The sequence below is a fragment of the Triturus cristatus genome, chromosome 6 (genome assembly GCF_964204655.1).
Source record: "Triturus cristatus chromosome 6, aTriCri1.1, whole genome shotgun sequence".
In the NCBI taxonomy this organism is placed as follows: Eukaryota; Metazoa; Chordata; class Amphibia; order Caudata; family Salamandridae; genus Triturus; species Triturus cristatus.
In genome coordinates, this window is record NC_140589.1 from 298,530,725 (window position 1) to 298,556,640 (window position 25,916).

The 25,916-nt window shown below is 47.0% G+C and overlaps 1 protein-coding gene across 2 annotated transcripts in view; it reads left to right on the forward strand.

Moving 5' to 3' along the window:
* Positions 1-25,916, forward strand: part of NBAS (NBAS subunit of NRZ tethering complex) — a 2,067,161-nt gene that overhangs the window by 679,139 nt on the left and 1,362,106 nt on the right. For both annotated transcript variants that reach the window (XM_085610668.1, XM_085610669.1), the window contains exon 19: positions 16,083-16,161. In XM_085610668.1, coding sequence (XP_085466794.1) covers positions 16,083-16,161 — 79 coding nt within the window. The remainder of the gene's footprint in view (positions 1-16,082; positions 16,162-25,916) is intronic.

Consider the following 25,916-nt stretch of genomic DNA (forward strand, 5'->3'; position numbering starts at 1 on the left):
GACATTTCCCAAGACTTCTAGCTTCAAGACTTCCATCTACTTTATTGAAGGTACTAAGTAGGTAAGCGGCTGTGTTGTGAAGCTAGTAAGCATTTTCCAACACTTCTATCTATAAGACTTCTATCTACTCTATTGAAGATACTAAGTAAGTGAGCAGCAGTGCAATGAAGCTAGAAAGAAGGACCTGCTCACAAAATAATTTTTCAAATTAGTTTATATTTAAGCAGCCCATATGCCCTTTATTATTTTGTTTATAGTTTATAGAGTACAGTTCATGCTTATTGGGTGATTGTGCGGTTCACCTAGAATCCAGGCAAAAGAGCAACATTACCTATAATACAGAAAGCAAATGAGTACATAAAAAAAGGTCACTTACAGTAACAGATCGCCGTTCTATGCATTGGGCATGGGTGGACCCTTATGCAACTTACATCTGAAAGAGACTTCTAGTCGCTAATTCCTTACCTTTGAGTAATCCCCAAGGGTCAGACTGGATCCAGAGACTTTCTAACTGTACCCCTTTGCACCGGTAGTTGGCATTGTTCAGCTTTGCATCTGCACTGAACGTGACGTGTGCAGTGCCTAAATAGGCACAACCCCAGGGCGCTGACGTCAGTTTGATTCTTTCCGTGCCAGTCAGCGCAGATCTGAAAGAACTACCCAAGTCAAGTTTGGACTGACCTTTTCTCAACTCTTTGTCAGTACCTTTTTGAGATTTTTAACATTTTGATGTGTTAGGTATGTCCTCTAAGAAACCTATGGATTTCAAACCATGTGGTGCCTGTCACAGGCAGATGTCTGTGACAGACCCACACTTGGTTTGCCTTTGACGCTTGGAGTGGGGACCATGACTCCAAGACCTGTGAGGGCTGCCATGCACCTGAAGTAGCTTCTCACTATCTGACGTCAGACAAACCTGCAACTCTTACGATCCCGGTCACACAGAAGGTCCCAAGACCACTTGCAGATCCACTTCCGATGATCGTTGTCTCAATCCAAGTTGTTAGATAAGTCCCATAGGAAGAAGTCGAAGAGGTCTTCGACTTCACCATGCCAGTCCAAGTCCTCAGACGAGGTGTGGGAGCATCGACACTCTAGGCCGTGTTCCTCCATAGGGCCCGTGCCTGGGTCTGCTGCCCGCCTCCCTGTAATTGCTGGAGTCACCCTGCCCAAGTCAAAGAATGTCATGAGGCCATGCACCTCATATTTGGGTAGCCCTACCCCTGGAGCGCCTTTGGACCCATAGGTACGGAACGGGTGTCCACTGGATTCCCGCCACTATGGATCCGGTGCTGGATCTAGAGCAGCGGTGCCTGAGAGACCTCGACCTCCCATGGTGCTGGCTCCAGTACCGATGCTTTCTGTGCCGCCGACACTCCGCGTTGGCGCAGGCCCCCTCATCGTTCACAACTCGCTCATCTGATTCTGGCACCGACCAAGATTCCATTGCGGAGCGTTCTCTACCTCTCCATCGCATAAGAAATCCACGAGACTGGATACCTTTGGTAAGAAGATGCTCTCTTCTGCCAGCCAACAACTGTGGTCGGTGAATACCGCGTGCCTCTTGTGCTGATACGCCCATACAATCTGGGATTCGGTTGTGCAAGTGCTGCCCATGGTCGCAGAGGAGGCCCGAGCCATACTATCACAGGCAATTGCAGATGGCAGGTACACAGCAAAGTTTACCATCAGATGTGAACTGGATACGACTGGCTCACTAGGCAGCGTGTTTTCATCGACCGTGATCCTTGGGCACTATGCCTGGCTGAGAACAGCTGGCTTTTCAGGGGATGTCCAAGTTTCGCTCATGGACATGCTAATTGATGGCTCTCACCTTTTTGGGTGAGAGGACTGACTCATCGATGCAGCACTTTAAGGATAGCAGAGCAACGGTAGGTCCTTGGACTATCCCTGGCCCCTCGCCAACCCCAGTCCATTTTATGGCTACAGAAGGGCTCCCAGCTGTGTTTATTCCCATCCAATTACCAATAGGCTTACCAGTCTTTTTGGAGCCAAGAACGCTGTTCAGAGACCATGAGCCACCAGAGGTCGGGCCTGTCCACCACTACCCCGGCAGCTTCCAACCCTCTTTAGTTTGCCCTCAAACCATCATGGGCATCCAGTGGGGGGTAGGATATGCCAAAAGCTGCACCACTGGAAGTTAGTGACCTCCAACAAGTGGGTTTTACAGATAGTCCAAAGGGGCTACTTTAGCCCCTTCTTGGACACTCCTCCACCTATGCCAACCGCTTACAACAAGCTGAGGGATGACTGTATCTCCCTGCTCCATCAGGAAGTGTTCGCTCTTTTGGTCAAGAGAGCCGGCGTCAGAAGTAGGTCATGGTTGCTTTTCCCGCTAGTTTTTGGTGCGCAAGAAGAACCGAGGCCTCCGTCCTATCCTAGACCTGCGCCTTCTGAAAAGGAAGAAGTTTAGGATGATCACCCGAGCTCAGGTCCTGTCTGCCCTGGACCCTGGAGACTGGACAGTGGCGTTGGACTTGCAGGGCGCATATTTTCACATTCCTGTTCTGCTCACAGACATCTGTGGTTTACAGTGGTCCAGAAGGTTTTCAGTTTGCCGTGCTCCCCTTTGGACTTACCAGCGTCCCTCGAGTGTTTGCCAAGGTGATGGCGGTGGTTGCAGCACATCTGCAGAGGTTGGGGGATTCCAGTCTTTTCCTACCTCGACGATTGACTGTTGAAGGCAGGCTCACCCCAAGCAGTCATCTCCCACCTTCAGACTACGATAGACCTCCTGCACTCGCTGGGGTCCACATCAGTTCTTCCTAAGACTCAGGAACTGCTTTTTTGCCATCTCACTAAAACATGGCTTTTTCAGTGTCCCTCTGAGTAAACATATGGCCTACACTCTAGTAACTCTTGCTTTCCCAGCAACTTGAATTACCTGTTGGATGCACTCTAGCTATATAAAAAGCTGTTAGCATAATATAATGTTATTCAGTCTCTTCATTTTCCAGACTCTATAATCTGATCTCAAAGCTAGGCATTGAATTTCTATCCGGTGCTCCTCATTCTTTCAATAGCATATCTTTTTCCAGTGGAAGGAATAAGTATTTAGGTATAGACAGCGCTGACAAATTGAATCAAACTGAGTTTCAAATTACTTCAAAAGTACTCATTATGGATCATGGCTTCTAGGCTTCCCAGGATGACTGAATTTTCATGGGCCCCTCTGTTGTCATGATGCATACCCTTCCCTGATGTGCATTGTCTTCAGAATTGTTGCATTTTTTAATTGGGTAAAACATGGTAGCAGTAAGTGGCTTCTAAGGCAGGAAAATGTGCATCTGAAGCTCTTCGAGTGAGGAGATAGAAGATCTAGGTGAGTGGCATTTGTGGGAATCGGACTTGAGCAAGGAGAGTTACCCATCTGACTGTGAAATGTTAAAATACTGTGGAAGCCTCTCATCTTAGCCTTGGGAAGGGTAGTGGCTCACCATGAGCACACCAAAGAACATAGAGGATGGACTGGTGGTCGACATTTTAGGATGTCAGCTTAATGCTGCATGATTTCTATTGATTGTGATTACAATAAATGCAACCAAAGATATAGCTCTGTTGAACAGAGAGCTGCACGTAACTAAAACCGTCTCTGACTATTTCTGGTGATAATTGAGTTGATTTTACTGTTTGGATCAATTAATGATGGCAAATGTAGCAATGAGTTAGTTTCCTTGAGGAGAAGGTCACAGGAGGAGGAGGCGGCATCTGACTTTCACTCCCTAGGAATGTTTTACGCTTCAACATTCAGGAAGCATGCTGAGTTGGACGGGTTGGCTGAATCTATGAAGAAGCTGGAAAAAAGAATAGAGGGTACCTCCAATCACAGGAAATAGACATACGGAAGCTGGAGGTGAAAATCCAAGAGTTGCTTGGGTGAATGTTCTAAAAAAGTTCAAAGCCAAATGAGAACTGCAGGTCAGTCAGTCAGTGATAGTGTTTATAACTTGTGTTGATGGAGATGACATCCAGTATTTTGTGTAGAGTTAGCTTGTAGGCCAAGAGGATCTTTAGTAGAAGATCCCAACATTGCAGGCTATGAGGGGCTACAGGTTTAAAGCAGAAGAGAACATACCTGAAGTAGTAGTGGGGTAACAACATTTTTGATCCTCCTGAGTTGGCCAAGAAGGGATAGAGGCCTAGAGAGGACATGGAAGAAGTGAACAATTTACCTTAATTCATCTCTTATTCTTTTTTCCTGACTGCCAAGTAAGCCACGGAAAAGAGAAAGGCACTATGATCTATACATAAATTATTTCTCACAGCTGGTGTCCCATCTGGAATGATGTTCCTGGCCCAGTTCAGCTTTACCCATGGTAATAAACAGTGTTAGAAATTGGGTTACTGGCTGAAAAGGTCATTATCCACCTAACCATCATAATCCAAAGTCACTAAATAAACCTGAGCTCAACACCCTGGTAGCTGTGGCACAAATAAAAAAGGCTTAACTTAGAGGCAATGTGTAAAGTATTTATGCAGTACTAAAACAATAATAAAGTTGAAATGCAAAACAATAAAATGCCAAACTGAATTAGAAAAATAGAGTAAACATTAACCCTTTCGCTGCTAGGCCTCCTACCCCCCTGCCCCTGTGCTAAGCCTTTTTTTGGCTTTTTGGGGTAGTTTGCGTTTAGGACCCTGTAAACTTTTGTCCACATAAGGTTTCCATGCCAAATTTGCGCCCTTTTATTCCAACATCATGGGGATTTTAAAGGTACCCAGGGTTTGTGGATTCCTCTGGAGGGGACCCAGAAATTAGCCAAAATACAGCTACATTTTGTTTTGTATTTTAAAAATATGGGAAATGTTCTGCAGAAGAAAGCGTCTGTTTCTTTCCCTACAAATGGTATCAACAAAGAGTTTGTATTGCTGAAATCATCATCTTCCCAGCTTTCAGGGACAAGCAGATTTTTTTTTTTTTTTTACACAGTTTAGGCATTTTACTTGGACATAGAGTATTTTTGCTACTTTTTGTGCTTTCCACCTCCTTCCAGTTAGTGGTAGAAATGGGTGTGACAGCAATATTGGATCCCGGAAAGTTATACATTTTTGAAAAGTAGACAAAATTCTGAATTCAGCAAGGGGTCATTTGTGTAGATCCTTCAAGGTTCTTTATAGAAACTAACAGGTGAAAATAAGAAAAATTGAAAATTAGTTGAAAAAAACAGCCATTTGTGCCATTGTTTTCACCTGTACCTTCTTCTAAGAATAACAGATGTTTGAAAGAAATATACAGTTAAATCAGCTGGACTGTTTTTGGTTGGGGGGATATATAGAACTTGTAGGTTCACCAAGAACCAGAGGAACGCAGATTCAATAACTGAGCACTGGTTTTTCATTGTGTACTGGGTATCAAAGACACCTATGTATTTCCGAAATGGGAGCAAAATATAGAGTTTAGAAACAGTAGCTATTTGCACATCTCCAAAATTGTGGTTACCCATACTAGCCTGTGAATTGTAGGACATTTTTCAAAGCGACTTCTTTTTTACACATTGTCTTACATTAGGAAGGCAAAAATGCATAGAAAGTCAATCAGTAATAACAGTTGCTCTACAATTCTGAGTTCCCCGAAGTCTCCCGATAAAAATGGTACCTCACTTGTGTGGGTAGGCCTAGTGCCCACCACAGGAAACGGCCCAAAACACAATTTTGAACCCCAGCTCTGCCGGGAAACCTAGCAAACCTATACATTTTTGAAAACTAGATACCCAGGGGAATGAACGCAGGAGGGAGTGACTTGTGTGGCTCTCACCAAGTTCTGTTACCCAGAATCCCCTGCAAACCTCCAACTTTGTGTAAAAAAAAAAATAATACACATTTTCCTCACATTCCTGTAATGGAAGCTTCTAGAATCTGCGTGGATCCACAAAATTCCACCGACCCCGCGTTTCATCAAAGTCTTCTGATAAAAATGGTACCTCACCTATGTGGTTAGGCCAAGTGCCTGGGACAGGAAATGGCCCAAAACACAACATGGACACACCACATTTTTACAGTGAACACTGATCCTTGTTTTGCGAAGTGCCTATCTGTAGATTTTGAAACTTAGCTCTGCCGGCACCTAGGGAAACCTAGCAAACCTGAACATTTTTTAAAACTACAGACACAGGGGAATCCAGGTGGGTATCGTTTTACTCTGGAGACCTGGAGGAATGCTGGATGGTACGAAATTTGTGTCAGCCTGGTGATTCCACACAGAAATGTGAGAAAAATGTGATTTTTTTTTCCAGCTAAATTTGAAGTTTGCAGGGTATTCTGGGTATGAAAACGTAGGGGATCCACGCAAGCCATACCTCCCTGGACTCCCCAGGGTGTCTAGTTTTCAGAAATGTGTGGGTTTGGTAGGTTTCTCTATATGGCTGCCTAGCCCAGGGCAAAAAACCCAGGTGCGCCCCCTTGCACAACCAGGTTGTATTGTGAAAGGTAATTTTGGTGTCTTCACAATACGTTTTGAGCCCTTGCCTATTCCGGGTACTCGGCCCACTCACACAAGTGACGTACCATTTCTATTGGGAGACCTGGAGGAATGCTGGGTGGTAGGAAATTTTTGTCAGCCCAGCGATCCCACAACTTTCCCACACAAAAATGTAGGAAAAATGTGATTTATTTCAGCTAAATATGAAGTTTGCACAGGATTCTGGGTTGCAAAATGTTGGGGGATTTACATAAGCCTTACCTCCCTGGACTCCCTAGGGTGTCTAGTTTTCAGAAATGTGTGGGTTTGGTAGGTTTCCCTTGATGGCCGCTGAGCCCGGGGCCAAAAATCCAGGTGTCCCCCTTGCAAAACTAGGTCGTTTTGTGATAGGTAATTTTGATGTTTCCACAATACGTTTTGGGCCCTTGTTTGTCGGGGGTACTTGGCCCACCCACACGAGTGAGGTACCTTTTTTATTGGGAGACATGTTGGAATGTTGGGTGGTAGGAAATTTGTGTCAGCCCGGTGATTCCACAATTTCCCACACAGAAATTTGAGAAAAATTAGATTCTTTTCAGCTAAATTGAGGTTTGCAAGGTATTCTGGGTAGGGAAATGTTTGGAGGTCCATGCAACCCATACCTCCCTGGACTCCCCAGGGTGTCTAGTTTTTCAGGAATGTGTGGGTTTGGTAGGTTTCCTTCAATGGCCGATGAGCCCGGAACCAAAAACGCAGGTGACCCCCTTGAAAAACCAGGTTGTTTTTGATGGATAGGTGGGCGCCTTTGTTTTTGGTCCCGGGTTTGCAGACATCTAGGGGAACCTAAAAAAAACCTTACATTTCTGAAAACTAGACACCCGTGGGAATCCAGGGAGGTGTGACTTGCATTGATCCCCCATCATTTTCCTTCCAAACATTCGCAGTAAACCTCAAATGTAACTAAAAAGTCACATTTTCCTCTAATATCTGTGTGGAAAAGTTGTGGGCTCACCACATGGCCCACATTTCCTACCACTCAGCGTTCCCCCTCAGTCTCCCGATAAAAAAATACCGTACGTGTGTGGATGGGCCAAGTGCCTATGACATGGAAGGGCCAAAAACGTGCAGAGATTGAGGGAGCCCAAAGTGGGTCCAAAAGGGCAGTTTATTTATAACTTTTTAGGCTGACGCTACTTTGGGCACCCACACAAGTGAGGTATCATTCTTCTCGGGAGACCAAGGGCAATGCTGGGGAGTAGGAAATTTGTGCCTGTGCGCTGATCCTACAACTTAACCACAGAGAAATGTGAGTAAGTTGTGACTTTATCAGTAAATTTGAGGTTCTCGGGGGAATCTGGGTAAGAAAACAGTGGGGGATCCATGCAAGCCACACGTGGGCCAACCATCCACACACACCACCAGCCAAGCACCATCCATGCATACCGCCAGTTAAGCGCCATTCACACACACCGCCAGTCAAGCGCCATCCATGCACACCGCCACACAAGCACCATCCACGTACACAGCCAGCCAAATGCTATCAATGCACATAGTCAGCCAAGCAATATCCACGCACATCGCCAGCTAAGCGCCACCCCTATCCTCCGCCAGCCGTGAAGCATACCCGCACACTGCCAGCCAAGCAGGGCTGGACTGGGAACAGCAACCAGCCCTGGCAGATTGCTGCTTGACCGGCCCTGGCGGGGTGTGGAGGGCATGCTAGTAAAAAGCACCGCTCTCGCTTTTGTTACAGGGGCCCAATATTGCAGCAGTGCTGCAAAATCGGCTCCCAGTGACAAAACCGCCCCCCACATCCAGAAAACTGGCCCCCACCCCTCCGGCCCACCGGGTAAACGTCCGGTGCCTGCTACGGCAAGTCCGGACCTGCAGCCAAGCACCATCCATGCACACAGCCAGCCAAGCTCCAGTCCACGTACACTGCCAGCCAAGCACCACTCCATGCACACCACCAGGCAAGCGCTAATCTACACACACCATTAGCCAAGTGCAGGTCCACACGCATCACCAGCAAAATAACAGCCACAGGTCAGTACTCGCAGACCGTCAGCCAAACTCCAGTTTACGCACGCACAAACTCTCCCTGGTTTCTAGAGGTTTTCTGCCCCAGCTTGGATGCAGATGAGAATAAAAATATCACTGAAACAGCCCGGGGGGGGTGGGCAGATTTGGGGCTACTGCCCACATCTGCCCCCCAGCAGAAAGACTGATTTTGCCCAATTTTTTGTGGGGGGAGCAAAGGCCCTTGCTCAAGCGGCCGCTCCCCCCTCCACTAGGGAGTGGTAACATTGGAAAGGGGAGTTTCTCCAACGATACCTCTCCTGACTTTCTACCTGCTCAGGGGGCTGAGATATCCCCCTGAGGACGCAGAAAGTGAAACTGAAATGAGCTCATTTCAGTTTTGGTTTCTATGAAATGACGTGCGCACTGATTGTCATTTCATAGAAACCAAAAATACAACTACAGAAGCTGGGGAAACTCTTCCCCAGTTCCTGAGGCTGTTGGGGGCGGGGGTGGAGGGATTCCCTCTTGTGCCCACACCAGAGGGATTCCCTGTGCCATGGCGTCGGACGCACATGAGCACTTATGTGTCGGATAGCTCCAGCGCCTCCGCATGGAACGGGTTAATAAACAAAATGGCACCAACATAACAACAATCCATTAAGGGGAACCAGACATATTAATTTTTAAAGTTGTAAGTAGACATGGTGCCGCAAAGCACAAAGTGCCAATGATAGTCAGTGGTAGAGGTAGAACAGGCCATATGCACAATTTAGTGGTACCCATGGGTCGAATATACTAACCAGGTTTGTCCTGGTCAAAGATGTAATCTTCTGACTTTAGTCCTTTAAGTCGCAATCTACCACAGGAGTACACTTCTAAAGCCCTCTAGGGCCTCAGAGGAAGAACCAGTTGCCTGTGATTAGCTCTGCAGTTGCGGGAAAGGCCTCTTGTAGTTAGTTTATCCTGTAGCTTGAGCAAGTAGTCGGCATTATAACCCTTTGAGTCCACTTCTTTGTCTTGGGTGTAAGAGGGGGAGCAGGTCCAGTCCTTTAGATCTTTCTTCAGGTCTCAGGCGAAAGGCTCAATCTTCTATTGATCGTCTGCAGGTCCAGGGTTGTCCTAAAATGGGTAACTGTAAATGCCACATTTATACCAGGCACGAGCTTGTGGATGGGAATGCCCCCCTGGGGACTTCCCGACCAGTGGAGTAAGGTTCCTAGGGCTAACCCAACCAACTTTGGGCATTTTTCAAGATGGGCGAAGACTTTCGGCCACATTAAGCTTGTGTGGGCTCTGAGGGCTGTATGTGCCTGTGGGGAGTGTACTTTGGTAATCTTAGTGTCCTTCCACATCAAAGCAACAATAAAGCTGAGCTTTCAGTAACCAGGTGGTGGCAAAAATTGGGCAATCAGACAGTGGCACAAGTTGTTTTAGCATTCTGTGTCCCTCCTTTAAAGTGCACCCCAAACTTCATATGAAAAACCCCAGCACAGGTCTAGAAAGATAGGCATGACTCTGGCACTGTGATGTCAACAAGAGGCCTACTGTGATGGAACCCAGGCATGCTTGGGGGACAAAAGATGGGTGCAGACCTGGGTGTCAGCCTGTGACAGGGTAGGTCTCTTTGAAATGAATCGACAACACCTCCCCTTGCCCTAGGCGTTCTGTCTGTGTTCTTGGAATAAGTTCGCAACTTATTCATGCCTATTGCTTGCATAAACTGGAGAACAAAATTCTGATTTAGCTTCCAAGGACTACAGGCAGGGCAAAGGTAACTTGCTGAAGATATGTTTCCCTAATATCTAGAAAAATAATCTGACTTCCTATTTAATTAGATGTATTTAACTATTAAAAATAGCTGTTTCCTCTACTACGGAGCAGTGTTGCTGACAGTGATTTCATCAACTCTACTGGAGATATTTCTCCCTGCTCCTATTTCTGGAGCTCTGTGGAGAATCTGTTCTGGGCAGCAATATTCCTCATGGTCCTCTTTGAATCTTCTCTTCCACTTGGGTTTCTTCATTTTAAAGATTGAAAACCTCACTACTTCACCTCCATGTAAGAATGTCTTCAAGAATGAAAAAAGATCTATTGTTCTGGAAAGTTTTAACTCTATTAAGGACTCGTAGCGGGGATTATACTATCACTTTCTTTGTTTATTGAATAGCAACCATTTCATCAAGATTTAACGCAAACTACAATTCCCATATACCACTGGGACTTTAGTTAAAAACAAAAACCAGCAACTCTGCATGCAGAGTTCAGCCTGATCCAACCAGTGGTCAGCCTTTCCTATGTAATTCCCTGTCTGCGAGCTCTCAGTCTCTTTTGTTGCACGAGTCATGCAATAGCTCTATCCTCACTGGTCCTGTTTCCCCGAATCCGAGCATGGCAAAAAAAACAGTTACCAAAAGGTTTTCACTTGGAGAACAATACAATTGAGGCAACTTTACTAACCAAAGGACATCAACAGCTTTAACGAGAGAACACCAAGTTTATTATCAAACTGCATTAAACAAAGCATGGCAATGAGCAAAATCAAGTTACCACAAGGAAAAAATGTAAAAAAGGAAAAAGAGCCATTACTTACTAGTCAACGGGGTGAGTGAATTGTTTCAAAGCTCCATGGGTGGGATAATCCTCGCATCAGAATAGTTAATAGAATTGAAACTTTCCGTTACGATAGCTAGGAAATTTGTCATTCTTTGTCAGGACCAGAGGCGAGGATTATGCTAGTTTGAAGCTTGCTCACCACGAGCCGAGCCATATCCAGCACAGGCTTATAGTAAAAGCTTTTGAAGGTAGAGTCAGAGGACCAATCTGACGCGTTCATAATGTCCTCCAGACGGGCGCCCAAACTAAACGCCTTTGAAGCTGTCGTTCCCCACACTAAGTGTGCGCCAAAAATCAGTCCATGCCATTAGACACAAGGAGCCTTCCAGAACCAACCGATGGGGAAGGAGATGCGAACTGAGCAGAAGCATCAGAAAGGGGGGGGGGTTGGATTGGAGAATCCCAAGAAAGTTCCAGAAGAACCAGAAACCAACCTTGAGACTTCTAAATCGGGGTAACCAACACCACTTCCCCCTGCTGAGGTCTGATTTGGGCCGCAGCCCTGGTGATCATGGCAAATGGCAGAAACGCGTAACCGGTTTCCAGCCCCCAGTCCTGAAGGAAAGAATCCGTGGCTGGCGCCAGATGATCCGGCCTCCTGATGAAACACCGGGGCAATTGATCGTCCAGCTTGGACGTAAAAAGGTCCACTGAAAACGGGCCCCACTGGAACTGAAGCATGACAAAGAACTCTAGGTGCTGCTTCTAAAGACTGGCGTCCCAAAAATAGCGCGACTGCCAGTCTGTCACCCGATTATCCTGACCGGAAAGGTACTCTGCAGAAACCAAGATCTGGTTCCCCAGGCAAAATTGCCAAAAACAGGTCGCTAGATCCGAGAGCACCTTTGACTTAGTGCCTCCAAAGTGGTTGATGTACTGCACTGTGGAGATGTTGTCCATCTTGAGGGGCACACATGATTGGATCCTGTCCTTAGTCCAGCATTGGACTGCACACGAACTGGCCAGGAACTCCAAATAATTGATATGTTAAGTTTGCTCTTGCAAAGATCACAAACTGCCTTTGGAGAACTCCTTACATCGAGCGCCCCAGCCTGATCTGCTGGCCTCGGACTTTATAATGAGGTCTGGAGTGGAACAGGAGATTGCTCTTCCATTCCAGGCTTCCATATGAGAAAGACACCATCATATTTCCTGCCGGCCCTCCTCAGATATCCAACTGCATGGGAGTACGAGAGTCCCTTCTGCAGGTGCTGTGCTTTGAGGCACTGAAGAGCCTGAAAGTGGAGTGGGCCAGGAAATATGGCGTGAATGGAGGCCAACAACAACCACACGAGGCGCTCAAGTTGGCGCAAAGAGACCTGATGCCTGGCCAGAGTCCTCCTGAGCTTGTGGCTAATCTTCACCACCTTGCTTAAAGGAAGGCTCAGCGTGGCTACCGTAGAATCGATCAAAAATCCCAAGAAAGTTGCCATTTGAGCTGGCACTAGAAGGGATTAAAAAAAACTAGGCTTTGCAGAAGATTGACCGCCCTCTGTAGGTGCAGTGACAATCTGTGAGGGTCTTGGTCCCAAAGGAGCATATCGTCCAAAAAAACGATAGGGGGCAGTCCCTGCACCCACAGGTTTTCCATGATTGGTTTGAGAACGTTTGTGAAAAACCACGGGGTGCAGGAAAGGCCAAAGGGAAGAGTTAGAAATTTGATCCTCTGGTGGCGCCAGAGGAACTGGAAGAACCGCCAATGAGGAGGAAAGATTGGAATGGACAGGAAAGCGTTCTTCAGGTCTTCGTGAGCCATCCAGTCCAAAGTATGCTTAGACGTGGGCCCCTCCATCTTGAAGTGGCGATACACCTGCCACTCGTTGAATTCGCGCAAATTGGTAAATGGCCCTTGCCCTTTGTCGGACATGTCGACCAGGAAAATGTTGCTGAGAAAGCCATGGTGGTGCGCGACGGAGGACAGATGGCCCCCTTGGCCATGAGCGCAGAAATCTCTGCATCCACCTGCATAGCATCTTGTTGGGAAAACCAGATTGGCTTGGGGCGTGAAACTTGTTTGCAGGAACCCAAGAACTCTAGCTGAAACCTCTGAATGGTCTGCAGGACCCACGTATCCGATGTAATCCATTGCTAGACGTGGATAAAATTCCCCAGACGGCTCCCTACTTTTATGAGGGAAGAAGGGTAAACACTCACCGAAATTGGCGGCTTGATCATAATCTTTGCCTCCGCGTCCCCGGAAGTGCTGTCCTTGGGTCGTGTAAAAGATGGCAAACTGGTTCTGGTCCTGGTATTGCCTTCTCCAGGCGCCTTGCTCTTTAAGAGGATATTGTGAGATGGACTGGCTGGTCGAGCGGTCCCTGCCGCGACTGGCCCCTCTATATACCAGAGTGAGAAACACTTTTTTATGGAAGACTGGGCTTTGTCCAGTGATGCGAATGTAATTACAGATTTGCCCAATTCTTCAATAAAAGGCTCCCCAAAGAGTCCCCCGTGGGCCACTGCGCCTACCTCCGAATCTGCCAAGTCACCCAATTAGGGGTTCACTTTTATTAATAAGGAGCGAGCGGTGATACTCCTTGTATAGAGTGCAGTTGGCATTTCCAAAGAACATAATGGAGCATTGCACCCAACCTGAAAGAACTTAGTAGGAGATTAGGGATCCGAGGACTTGGCATCCTCCGCCATGTCACAGATCTTGGTGCGCGGGCCAAGAACGTCAAGGTGTTTATCCTGACACGAGCGCCAAGAACAGTAGATCCCTTTTTTGTGATCTTTCAAAAGATGAGTCACAGCTGCGAAAGGAGCGCTAGAGCGGTCCCATAGCTGGTAGCAGACAAGCACACAAATAGATACACACTGAAATCAAGTTGAACGTATACATGAGCCACAAAGAAAGGCCACTATAAGCAACAGCAAAAAAAAAATTCTCTTTGGCTGGAGACCAGCAAAGAAAGAGGGTGAGAAATTGCAAACAGGGAATTACATAAGAAGGGCTGACCACTGATTGGATGAGGCTGAACTGTGCATACTGAGTTGCCCGTTTTTGTTTTTAACTAAATTCCCTTTGGCTCATGGAAATTGTAGTTTGTGATAAATCTTGATGAAATGGCATAGAATGTTTTTTTAAGAACCCCATGAGAGTGGTCTGTTTTGGTGCAGGACACCCCATTGTGCAGTAACTCATTGATGTACCATTGCTCACTTGTGGGAGTGTATTGAAGCTGAATGTGAATTTAGTCTTGCTTACATGCTGTCCGACAGCAGTCGGTTGTTTATCATACTGTGCAAGGTGACGCTCTGACTTGTTGCGTGCTCTGTTTCACTCCCTCTCTACCAGGTGTTGTGGATCAAGATCTACAGAGCAAATAGTATAGTACTGTATGTTTCAACAATCTCTCTCTTAGTGTAAGGCCCCCGAAGCCGAGTGACTTAAAACAAAGTTTGAAGGCGTGAAAATAGTTACCTAGCAAATATGTTTCTCCAGACCTAGAATATTTGAAGAAAAACGTTTGGCAAACGCTATATTCATATTAGATGGGTATATAAATTATCCCATATGTGTACATGATTGCTCCCAGAAAAGTGGAGGTATTGTTGGAGGAGTAAGGGTAATGGACAGAACACAGGCCTATACATGCTGTTACCTTTTGCATATACTTGCAGAACAGGTCAGCCTGAAGCGATCAGCTGCCTGCTCAACTCTACAGTGGGTTATTTTCAAGCATCCTGCGTGAAGTGGCTTTCATCCCTTTGTTACAGAGACCAGTGCTTTCCACAGCAAATTACGTTGGATTTTGCCACAGAAAAGGAAGGATTAAAATCAAACTTAGCAGCCCTGGTTTCCCCACTCAGTTCACTTTTTCTCAGTAAGTATCCCATTATTGGTTAACTCAGGACAAAGTAGAACAGACGCAATAATTCAAATCTATTAGGGTTCAATAAATGTGTCTTGAATTTAGGGCATAAAACAGTAGTAACGGAGGGGAAGCAAGTTTACCACCCGTCCCTCTCTCATCCCTTCCCCGAGACCCTACAGTTATCCTGCTGACTGGCTTTCTCAAAGAAATTCAAGAAGAAACGCCCCAGTGTGGCCCGACACCGCCTCTTCAGGTTGCTTCAGAACCTTGTGTGCGTGTGGAACCCCTCGATGCAGATCCAAATATCACCAAAAGGCCCCCTTAGCCAGAGTAACCCCCCAGTACCCTTTCCTATTTGGTCGGACACCATCATTTTGTGGGCGTAACCGAATCTATAAGTATTCTATAGATAGGTCAAAACCTAATTTATTTCACTAAATGTAATTCTGTACTTAAGGCCTTTCCACTTAAAATTTAATTTGGCCAGCACCAGCTAAAGCAGAAATGTAGATGACCCTGATCAAAGTACCAAGGATCAGTAAAGCGTCTTTTTAGGGCAGAGAAAGACAGGATTTAGTGTATGCAGAGAAACATGCATGCGTCCAGCTGGCCAGAAGGAGAGGTGTAATGACATGGGGTACAAAGTTTATTTGAGGTAAGCAAACACATCTCAATAGTGCAGGTAACAACTAAAACCAGGGAAGGAATGAGGCTGTAATGTCCTGATTGAGATTGGAGACCCTTCCCACTGTCTTTAGTTACCTATGTCGGACACCTCCAGAATATGCGGTTACGTGTTTTTGAGGTTGTTCATGTTGCCTGAGCCTCATTATTTTGGTAAATCAAGGCTATAACTCGAATGGAAGTGAATGGGTAAGAAAACAAAACTGATGCATACAGGCTGTGACTCCAGGTTTGGCCCATCCTTGATAAATGACTTTGTTCTTGTTCCATGTTTCTGTAGTTTGTCTTCTTTATATATCCCAGACAGACACACACAGTTATTTAAAGGAAATTCTTTTTTGTTGGATTTCAAATTCATAAAACAGCATGCATTGGCCAGCCGACTTAAAGAAGTCAAATTAGAGTTATTCCACTTTTGAAAACGTTTTAATGTTGTCATGTGTATCACTCTTGTTTACGTACTATTTAACGACTCGTTAAACAAAGAATAATAGTGTATATTCTTCTGTGTTCCTTGTTTTCCCTAGTTTGACTCTAGAACAAAAGGAACTTTGCCGTTGCAGACTAAAACTATTGAATTACTTAGATCGACTCTCAACATATGAGGTGAGCATAAGCGAGCACGTTTTAATGTACTCTTTTTGCCACGTGTATATTGAATATTTTGCATGTATTTGGCATAATCACCTTGTATTTTGCTTTTGTTTTCGTTTTTAATTAGTTTTTCCCTAACCTTAATGCACCAGTTTTTTTGTTAATCAAGTAATTGTAATACCACCTTTTCTTTATCACTGGCTTCTTCCTCACATTTTCCCTCTCTGTGTTAGGTTTGGTTTGACAGTACAGCTGTCTATAGGACCTATTGTTACCAGTTCTTTAAAATATCTATAGCGTTGGCCTTGGCTCAGTCTAAAATAGTGTATCTGATAGAGACATCTAGCCGCAGATTCCTTAACTTAGAATTATCCCCAGGCGTCAGACTGGATCCAAAATTTCTTTTGCAGCAGCACATCTGCGCACCGGGGGACGGTGCCACATGACCCCGCCCTGATGTCGTCCTCGGACGTGACGTCAGCGAGGTCATATAAGTCCCTCCCGGTGCGCTGATGTCAGCTTCCTTCTTTTCCGCATGCAACGCGGGTCTGGAGTAAGCGGTTCCTCTGGCCTGTTTTCAGGCCCCTTTTGACGCTTTGCGTCTGGAACAGTGTGCGATGCCCTCGGGCTTTAAAACGTGTGCCTCCTGTTCGCGCCAAGTGTCCGCGACAAACCCACACCTTATCTGCATGTGGTGTCTGGGCGAACACCACGACTCGACGGATTGCGACGCCTGCCAACAACTCAAACCGAAGTCCCGGCGAGAGCGCCGGATGAAACTACTTTCGGCTCGCCTGTCCCGGTCGGAGTCGTCACTGCCTCCGGCCTCCTCTTCTGCGGCAGGTCCCAGTGCCGGAGGGTTCAGTTTGCGACGTCGGTCGCCATCTGGTTCCCGTGTGCATCGCTCGCCCATTCCTGGTAAGTCCTGGCACCTATCGCTGAGGTCATCGACCTTCCTTCCTCCTTTTGAAGGGGATGCTAGTTCCCGGACTTCTCTGGACGTGCGCCCCTGAGAGTCGGCCCTCCCTTATCCGCCATTTCCTGGCGCGGGGGCGACTCGGACCCACATGGCGGCTTATGCCGCGGCCCTGCAGGCCTCTCTTGGGTACCCTCCTCTCCCTGGGGCGGCCTCGGGCCCTCCGCTGCGTGCAGGGTCTCCAGTGGGCTCGTCGGCGGGTTCGCTCCTGGCGCAGACTGAGCCCCTTGCCTCTAGGTATGATGGAGGTATGGCGTCATCAGGGCGCGGCCCGGCTGGGTCCCGCTCTTCGGCCCGTAACACCCCTACCGTGCCGCATAGTCCAGTGGGGCTACCTGTGGTATCGTAGGTGGTTGCTGGTACTAGCAGCTTATCTCCGAGTCCCCCTTGGCCCTCCGGACCGGCGGCTGTCTCTTCGGATGCCGTGCCGGCGCCGTCGACTTCCTTCCCCGGCTCCGGATTCGTTCTCTACATCACAGTCGGAGCCTGTTGTGGTTGAAGCTGAGTCGGCGCCGGTCCGGCGCCATAGACTTGCGTCTCCGGCTCCATAGACTTGCGTCTCCGGCTCCCTTCCTTACCTCGGAAACGGAGCCTGTTGTGGTTGCGGCCGATTCGACGCCGGACGAGGCCAAGTTAGCGCCGGATGAGCCAGAGTCAGCGCCGGACGAGGCAGAGGACGCCCTGATGCCGCCTTGACGCCGGATCATCGACTCCTCTCCGGAGGCTTCCAGAGGAGGTTCGGCGTCTCCCCGACGTCCGTCGATGCCGGATCCGTCGTTGCCTCTTCCTCCCTTGGAATTTGTGGCTCCAGCTGATTCTCCGCCTCCTCCTGAACCCCTTCAGGACCCTCATTCGTCCATTGGGTTTCCCCCCTTTGGGCATTGGTCTAATCCTCCGTTCACCGGACAATCCCCTTGGAGTGGGCGGCTCAGCTTACAGCCCTCACCCACGGATGAGTTACTGTCCCTCCTCGGAGGGCTACTGAGGCTGGTGTGGCGTTTGTGAGGGTTGTTTCCATGGCTGCCCACATTCTGCGTATGCAACCCCCTTCAGTTCCCCTGCCTATCGACCCCCCTGTTGGATGTTCTCCACCACGGCCCGGGAATATAAAGGTTTTCTGCCTTTCGAAGCCTCCCTTTATGATGCCCTTCTGGGGACCTGGGCTCGGCTGGCGTCAGGTGATCCGGTGGCTCGTTCCATCACGCATCGCCACCGCCCTGCACCGCATGATCCGGTCTGCTTGTTTGTTCATCCGGACGTTCAGGGGCTTGTTCTACAAGCTGCCTTTCCTTCATTGCCTCCGCTGTTGCTTCCTCCCTCCCAGGAGTCCAGATGACTGGGGTCGTAATATTTTCGCCTCCACTAGCGTGGCTCTTTGCTCCCTTAATAAAGTGTGTGTCTTGGCGTGAGCTACTTTTGCCCTTTGGGACTCTGCCGAGTCTCTTCTCTCTTCCACCTCTGAGGGCGCTCGTGTTGACCTCCACCATCATATCCGTGTCGGACAAGATCTGGCAGAATTTACTATCCGTCGGCACTGGATACCTCAGATTCCTTAGGCTGGGCTATGGCCAGATCTGTTGCACTACGCCGCCATGCTTGGTTGCGGGATGGCGTCTTCCCGGAGAATATTCGGAAGCGCCTTATTGACCTGCCTTTTGATTGGGGTCCTTTTGTTTAATACCCACGCCGACTCAGCGGTTCAGCACCACCTTGCGGGCTTTCACCCGCCACCATAGGCATGTACTTGGGGGACTCAGGTCGTCCTATCCAGGGGTGGTTACCCCTCCTTTCTTTTTGCACCTTTCATTCAGCATCCACAAGTTGGACTGTGCGTTTTTGGGCTGACCATAAGCCGACTGTGGCCGTGTTCCACAGGTTGTTCGTGTCTTGTCCTCTGACTATGGTTTATCCTAAGAGGTGTTCCCCTGTTTTTTCTTAGGGGTGTGATATACCCTAGGTGGGGTACCTATATGCTATTGTGTAGCACTGCTCCACGCCAGGCGGGCGTGGAGGTCCCTTTGGGCTCCCTCCGTCTCCTGGTGTCCTTATCTTACCGTTTGGCTGGTTGCCTTCTGGCACTGCCTCCCACATACCACAGGTCTTGCCCTGCTTGCGCCTGGTGTGTGTCTCATACTCCTCTTCTAGAGGTTTTTTCCTTGTAACTACTCTTTTCAGTGTGTTTCAACACGCTTCTTCCGAGGCTGCCACCCTGCCACCAGTGCATTAGGCGGGTATCTGCTAAAGCGCTCGCAGCTGCGTTGGTCTCGTGGTTCGTCCTTTCTATATATACCCGCATGTTATTGCGCACTGGGTACCCTTTTTATACACCTCCGCCTATCTGGCGAGGTCTGGTCCTATATCTCTGTTTTTCGGGGAGCGGTTGGGTGCCTTCTACTCAGGTTTGCCGTCGTTCTGCACGGCGGATGCCTTGTACTCAGGTTTGCCGTCGTTCTGCATGGCGGCGTTTTCCTTTGCACGCTTTATAGTACACTTAGATGCCTTTTCATGCTGCTTCGGTAACAACGGTTCTCATGGTTCCGCTCCCTGGGGTTAGCCTCCTCTTCTGGATGCTCTTCTTCTAGAGGGTCTTGTCTGTCCCGTTCATTACCTAAACAGTCCCTCTCTTCTTTGGGGGTGATTTTCTCCTCCCGGTCGAAGGTGGTGGTTCCGGGGATCTGATGTTCTCCATAGCTCTGTGTGCACTTATTGTGTTTCGATTTAGATGCCCATACATAGGGTTCCCTGAATCATGTCCTTATATAGGCACAATTCGCATTGCCCTTATTTAAGCATAGAATCCCTGTCCTTATTTAGGCATTAGCGATGCAATGCAAATACAGGCATGGTCACCTACATCCGTCTATCCCACGTCACAACGAGTTCTTAGAAAACAGACCCTTAAGCCGTCGGGACTTTCCCTAGATACGATTATTGATTTCTCCAAGAACTTATCTATTATGCATGATCTACTATTCCTTAGGGGTTCATCCATGACGTCTTCCTCTGACTGACTTTACGTCAATGCTAGCATTCCTAAACACTTTCCAGGTATAAATATACCTCCCCTTACCATGGCAAACCACGGCACGGCTCGGTACAACTTGACTGCACGGTTTGCCACGTCAAGTTCGGAAGAGACCATATGCCGGCCTGACGCACTGACCAGACGCTGTCATCCCTGCTCTCAGAGAATCCAGCTTTCAGTGTTCTGACTCCGTTCACGGGGTGTTAGAGTTGAGACCCGGAAAGAGATTCCCACCTCTCTCATTCTAAAGGTATGGAGCGGACTAGAACCTAGAGTGACTCTTGGCATACAAATTTAGTATATACCATACTGTAGATAACCGCACCTACTTCTTACCTTGTATTACACTTAGGTTAGGTACATTGGGGGTAGAACGATTTAGAAGCATCAGACGAGTATTCGCTTTTTAGCCTTTGTTATTTATGTATGTATATATGAATATATGTCATAGCTAAAAGACAATGCTATTGTACTATTATTTCTTCTTACTGCTTACGCTGTGCGTATTATATCTTGCTTACTGTCTATTGATTGTAACAGCTCATATCTCTTACACGAGAAACACGACTGTTCAATAAATCCTTTTATTGAAACGGCCATCTATCTATTTTTGTGTAACTCTGGAGAAACTAAGCATGCACGATTGACTGAGTGAAACTGTTATCTATTGATTCCCCGAGACACGTTCCGATTCTAAGGGAAACAAAGTTGTCATGTTTATGCGGTTGTCAGAAACGAATCCCTTCTTGTTCATTCGAGACGTTTCTAGTGACTTCTGAGTTAGCTGACACACACAAGTAATTAAGTTTAATGTACTCGATAGGAGCATACTGACCTCAGTCCTATGCAAAAACTATACTGCATATTATTCCAATGTGCAGAGCCTATAAGGGAAATAGGAACTACACTACACACTTCTTCACAGATCCTATAGGCACCTTTGGTGCCTCGGATGACACACCCTTCAGATGTCTTTTTTCCTTCGGGTGTCACCCTTATCAGTGTCGGGTGGCCTGCGGGACAGTTCCTCTTCTGAGGTCATCCCGGGTACTGCGCCCTGCATCTCTGTTTCCCTTTGGGTGCGTTTCTTCCCCTTGGCCTTAAAGGTTGCCTTGTTGGGCAGTCCCGTGCTTGCCTTAACTACATTTTCTTGTGACTGAGTTTTGCACTTGGCGTGTCTTATGTTGCACGCCTGTGCTTCTGGGACGTTTCTCAGTTCCTGCCTCTTGCCCTTCGCCTCCTGGCTGCTGCCTGTCCGGCCTCCCTTGCATAGGTCCGCCGGGTAGGCTCTGATTATGTCACTCCAGATTGTCCTTTAGATTTTGGTTGGTGCCAGCTTACTGCACCATTGGCCTTGGGAGTGGTTCTTCTTTCTTCCTTCACTATGCACGCTCTCTTCCATTCTGGGATATGGCCTAGTGCCATTATTCCATCCCATATTCACCCGGGTGTGGTCTCGATCCCTTCGGGTCCTCTTGTGGTGCCTTTGGCTCCCATTGTCTTTAGCCCTTCCGAGCTGCTTGGTCTGCTGATTGGCTGCTCCGCCACAGCATTCCTTATAGTCCGTCACCCTGTTGTCGGCTCAGTGCTCTCAGGCACTTTTTGTTGTTCTGTCGCAGATTCACCTCCCCCCTTGGGGTATGGCTGTAGTATCTATTCTAAGTTAAGGAATCTGCGGCTGGATGTCTCTATCAGATGTACGAGTTACCTACCTTCGGTAACGATGTATCTGGTAGAGACGTTGTCTAGCCGCAGATTCCTTAACGCTCACCCATCCTCCCCATTCTGCGAGGACCTTTCTAGGTGGGGTTCTCCACCTTGCCTCCTTTCAGTTTGCGCTGGTCTCCATCCAGGGTGCTCAAGTTGGTGCGAGCCTCTCAGACTTTGCCTTCTGCAGCCGGCTCCCTCTGGGTGGCTTCTCTTCCGGTGGAGCGGTGCTTTTCGCTTCGCCTTCACAGGGGATTTATTTAGCCCTTTCTCTGTATTCCTCCACTCTGGTCCTTCCAGTGTGGGGTCTTCTCCTATTCTCTCCGTCCCTCCCGCCTCTTCTTTCCGTTTGGGGTTTTTTGTTTCCTCTGCGGTTGCCTTCCTTGGGATCTGTTGGGCTGTGCCTCGGCCCTTCGATCTCTACAGAGGAAAGTGCCTGCCATTCCTTGTAATGTCATCTCGTAGTGGATTGTTGTTCTTCCTGTGCTCCACCCTTGTTGGCCGGCACAGTTCTGCGTTGTACTGGCAGTCTTTCTGTTGTCTGTGGGGATATTCTTCCCTTGTTACTTAGCCTCTGGGGAGAGTCTCCGCTTCGCTTTGCGGGGTTGTTTCTCAGAGTGATGCTCTGCCTTTACTTCTTGGTCTATTGGTATACAGTGTCTGACACTGTCCTTTATGATGATGTTATGCATCATCTTATCTCTTTGTTTTACGCATTTTTCCTTCTTCGCACACTGTTCCCATACTTTGACAGTTTTGTTGGTGGCTTCGCCTTGTGCCACGGAAAAGTTTCTCCGATGAAAACTGACGTCAGCGTGCCGGAAGGGACTTATATGACTTCGCTGACGTCACATCCGTTAACGTCAGGGCGGGGTCATGTGGCACCATCCCCTGGCGCGCAGAGGTGCTGCTGCAAAAAAAAAATTCCGGATCCAGCCCGACACCTGGGGATAATTCTAAGTTAAGAAATCTGCGGCTAGACAACGTCTCTACCAGATACATTGTTACCAAAGGTAAGTAACTTGTAGTACTCTCTGGCTCGTGGTATCTGCTATTTGGTGTGTTACTCCTCTTTCTATGCTTGGGGGGCTATTTTCCATCTGAAAATACACCCCGTTATCACATATTCAGTTCTTTTTCCTAAATGTCCTGTATACAGAAAGAAATTCTGGGTCTTTGCGATCTGCTGGCCAAGTTTATGTGAGACTTTATTAATTTCTTTAATTATTTAATAGGTTTTCCTGTAGAGCCCTGGTTTGCAGATAGTTGATCGTAGGCATATAGGTAGAAAGGGTCACCAAGGTTTGAGATTTAGGCCACGTTAAGAGACTGGCACTCGCGCTTCATAAATCCAAGACATAGAATAGTGTTGATAACATCCTTTATTTCATTGATTTGAAGAGAAAGTATACAGCAAGCCTATTTTCCTTTGCTGTTTTATCTAGCCGTGGTATGTGAAGTTTTTTCACGCCAAAAACTTTTTTTGTCTTGGGTGACAGTGTTTCTCACGGTTGTCTCTACTCTACAGACCAAATGTTGTTCTACGTAGGTCTCCTTCTCTCTCTCTCTTTGCCACTTCTGAGGAATCTTAGAATCTTTTTTTTTTATTTTGTTTTTCACTTTGTGTGTTAGTTGGCAGCCAACCATTTTGCCACCTTTTGTCACTTTAGAGGCATATCTATGTGCCTGTGTGTTCAAAGCAGTAACAAAGGTCATCCCTATTTCTGTTATTTCATTTTATTCACGGTCTGTGATGCATTGCTTTGTATATACGATTATTATGGTAACAATTAGAATTATAGCTCCTATAAAGTTGCTATCATAAAAAATAAATCTGCTCAACTCGTGCTCTGTCTTAATTATATTGATTAAACTAAATAGTAAAAAACAAATGTTAAGAGTTCTGGACCTTTTCTGTCGGCTAAGAATCATAACTGAATTAAAAAAGTATAAAAATAGCATATTGTCACTGTGGAATATATGTGTACTGTTTGAAAGAATTATACATCGACTCTTTTTAGGTTTTGGCGTACTGGTTTAGTGCCACTAAGTTTAAATGTTCTCTAGCTCCAACTTTGTTGGGATTGGTTCTCTCTTAAAATTTGGGGCTAACCTTTTTTTATTTTATTTTATTATTTTTATTGAACAAAAGATTAGGAGCACGCTTCATATGTAGAACATTTTCTGGACAGTCACCATGAGGGTTCTGGGGTCATCGCCTACATTCAGTACAATTATTTAATTGCAATATAATAGTAATAAATTCAACCTCCATGACATTCCATTGCATTTATGAAGTCCTGTAGCACAGCCCCTCCCATCATATCATCTACAGTTGTAATGTCTTCAGGACCCTCTTTATTCCACCCAGTGGGCCCCATACCTTGCCCCACTTCCTCAGGCACCCCCGGCTTTGATACACCACCATTTCATCTGTGCAGCACCAATTGAGGTCCGCCTTCCACTCCGCGACCCCAGGAGGTTGGTTTGCTTCCCATGCCGTTGCAATATTTCTTTTTGCCCCTATTTCTGCTGCCATTAGCCATATCCTTGAGTATTTCGGCCATGGGTCTTCCCCCTGTCAAACACAGTATATGCCACATAGCCTGTCTAGCGTGGCCTCTTGATCCACCACCTCGGACATGACCTGTGCAATCTCTTTCCATTATTATTTGGGGCTAACCTTGAATTTGACTGGGCAGTTGGATTGGATTTGTACTCGCTGCTGCTGTACTGGATGCAAGCTGCTACTTGCAACATATTCACTGCTCACATTTGACCTGAAGAAGGTCTGTAGTTATGTAGAGGAAGACATTGACCAGATTCAGAATCCTTGCTCTTCATTCTTGGAGGGGAACTGACTACAATTTCGGAACTGAGGAAGAAGGCTGCCTTAACTCAGCCTTCAGCTCGACGTCCAGTTTAAATGCTACTGTGAGAACCTTTGGTGAGAGAATCCGCTGAGAACAGACAGCAGCTGACTACCAATCCTGACCCAAAGATTCCCCAGACTTAGAGAAGTGAAGATCACTTTGTGACATGCAACTTGTATCTGTGAAAGCTACTGCTCCAGTGAGAAAAGTGACTTTGGAGCTGTCCAGTAGTGTTATTCTTCCCATGCAGACTAGTGTATGACCAATGATCCTAAAGACAGGCAGATCATGAGGTCCCCCAATATGTCATTATATAAAAAATGTTTTTACAGAGTTTTATATAGCGCGAACTTGACCCGGTATCGGATATCCGAGAGCTTTACATAGCACCAGTTGCGTTACATGAGGACACATTCATCCTTTTTGTTAGTGTTAGACCTGGTACCATTGGCGTGAGTCTCCCTTCCATTTTTTACTGATTGCCTCCTCTGTTTTTGACATGCTTTGCTGGTTTAGATGCTTTGCGCACTGTGACACTGCTATTCAGTGCCACAGTGCAAGTACTCGCTATGTTACATTGATGTACTGAATTAGTGACTCCATGATTGGCTTATTTGATTTACTTGTCAGACCCTAGTATAGTTCACCATGTGTGACCAGGGCCTGTAAATCAAATGCTGCTGGTGGACTTGCAGCACTGGTTGTGCCATCCACAGAAGCAGCTTGTAAAGTGTGTCTCATACCTGCCACTGCAAGGCCTGTATGCAGTCTAGTCATGCCATGTCGACTTGGTAAGTGGACCCACTTGCCAGTCCCTAAACTGTCCCTTTTCTACATGTCAGACACCCCTAAGGTAGGCCCAAGGGCAGGGTGCATTGTATGTAAGAGGTAGGACATGCCCTGATGTGTGTGGCATGTCCTGATCGTGAATTACAGCCAATTTTGTTATTCACTATTGCAAGGCTACCTGTCCCCATAGACCAGAATGGGCAGTTTGATTATAACATCTTCTAATCCTAACTGACCCAGGGAACATGGTAGAAAAACGAATTTAGTATGCCTGAACTCAGAATGATAAAATACATCTTTTAGTGAAGTTGGTTTTAACATTCTGTGTTTGAAAATACCACTTTTAGAAAGTAGGTATTTTCTTGCCCAACCATCCAGCCTGCCTCTGCTAGGTTGT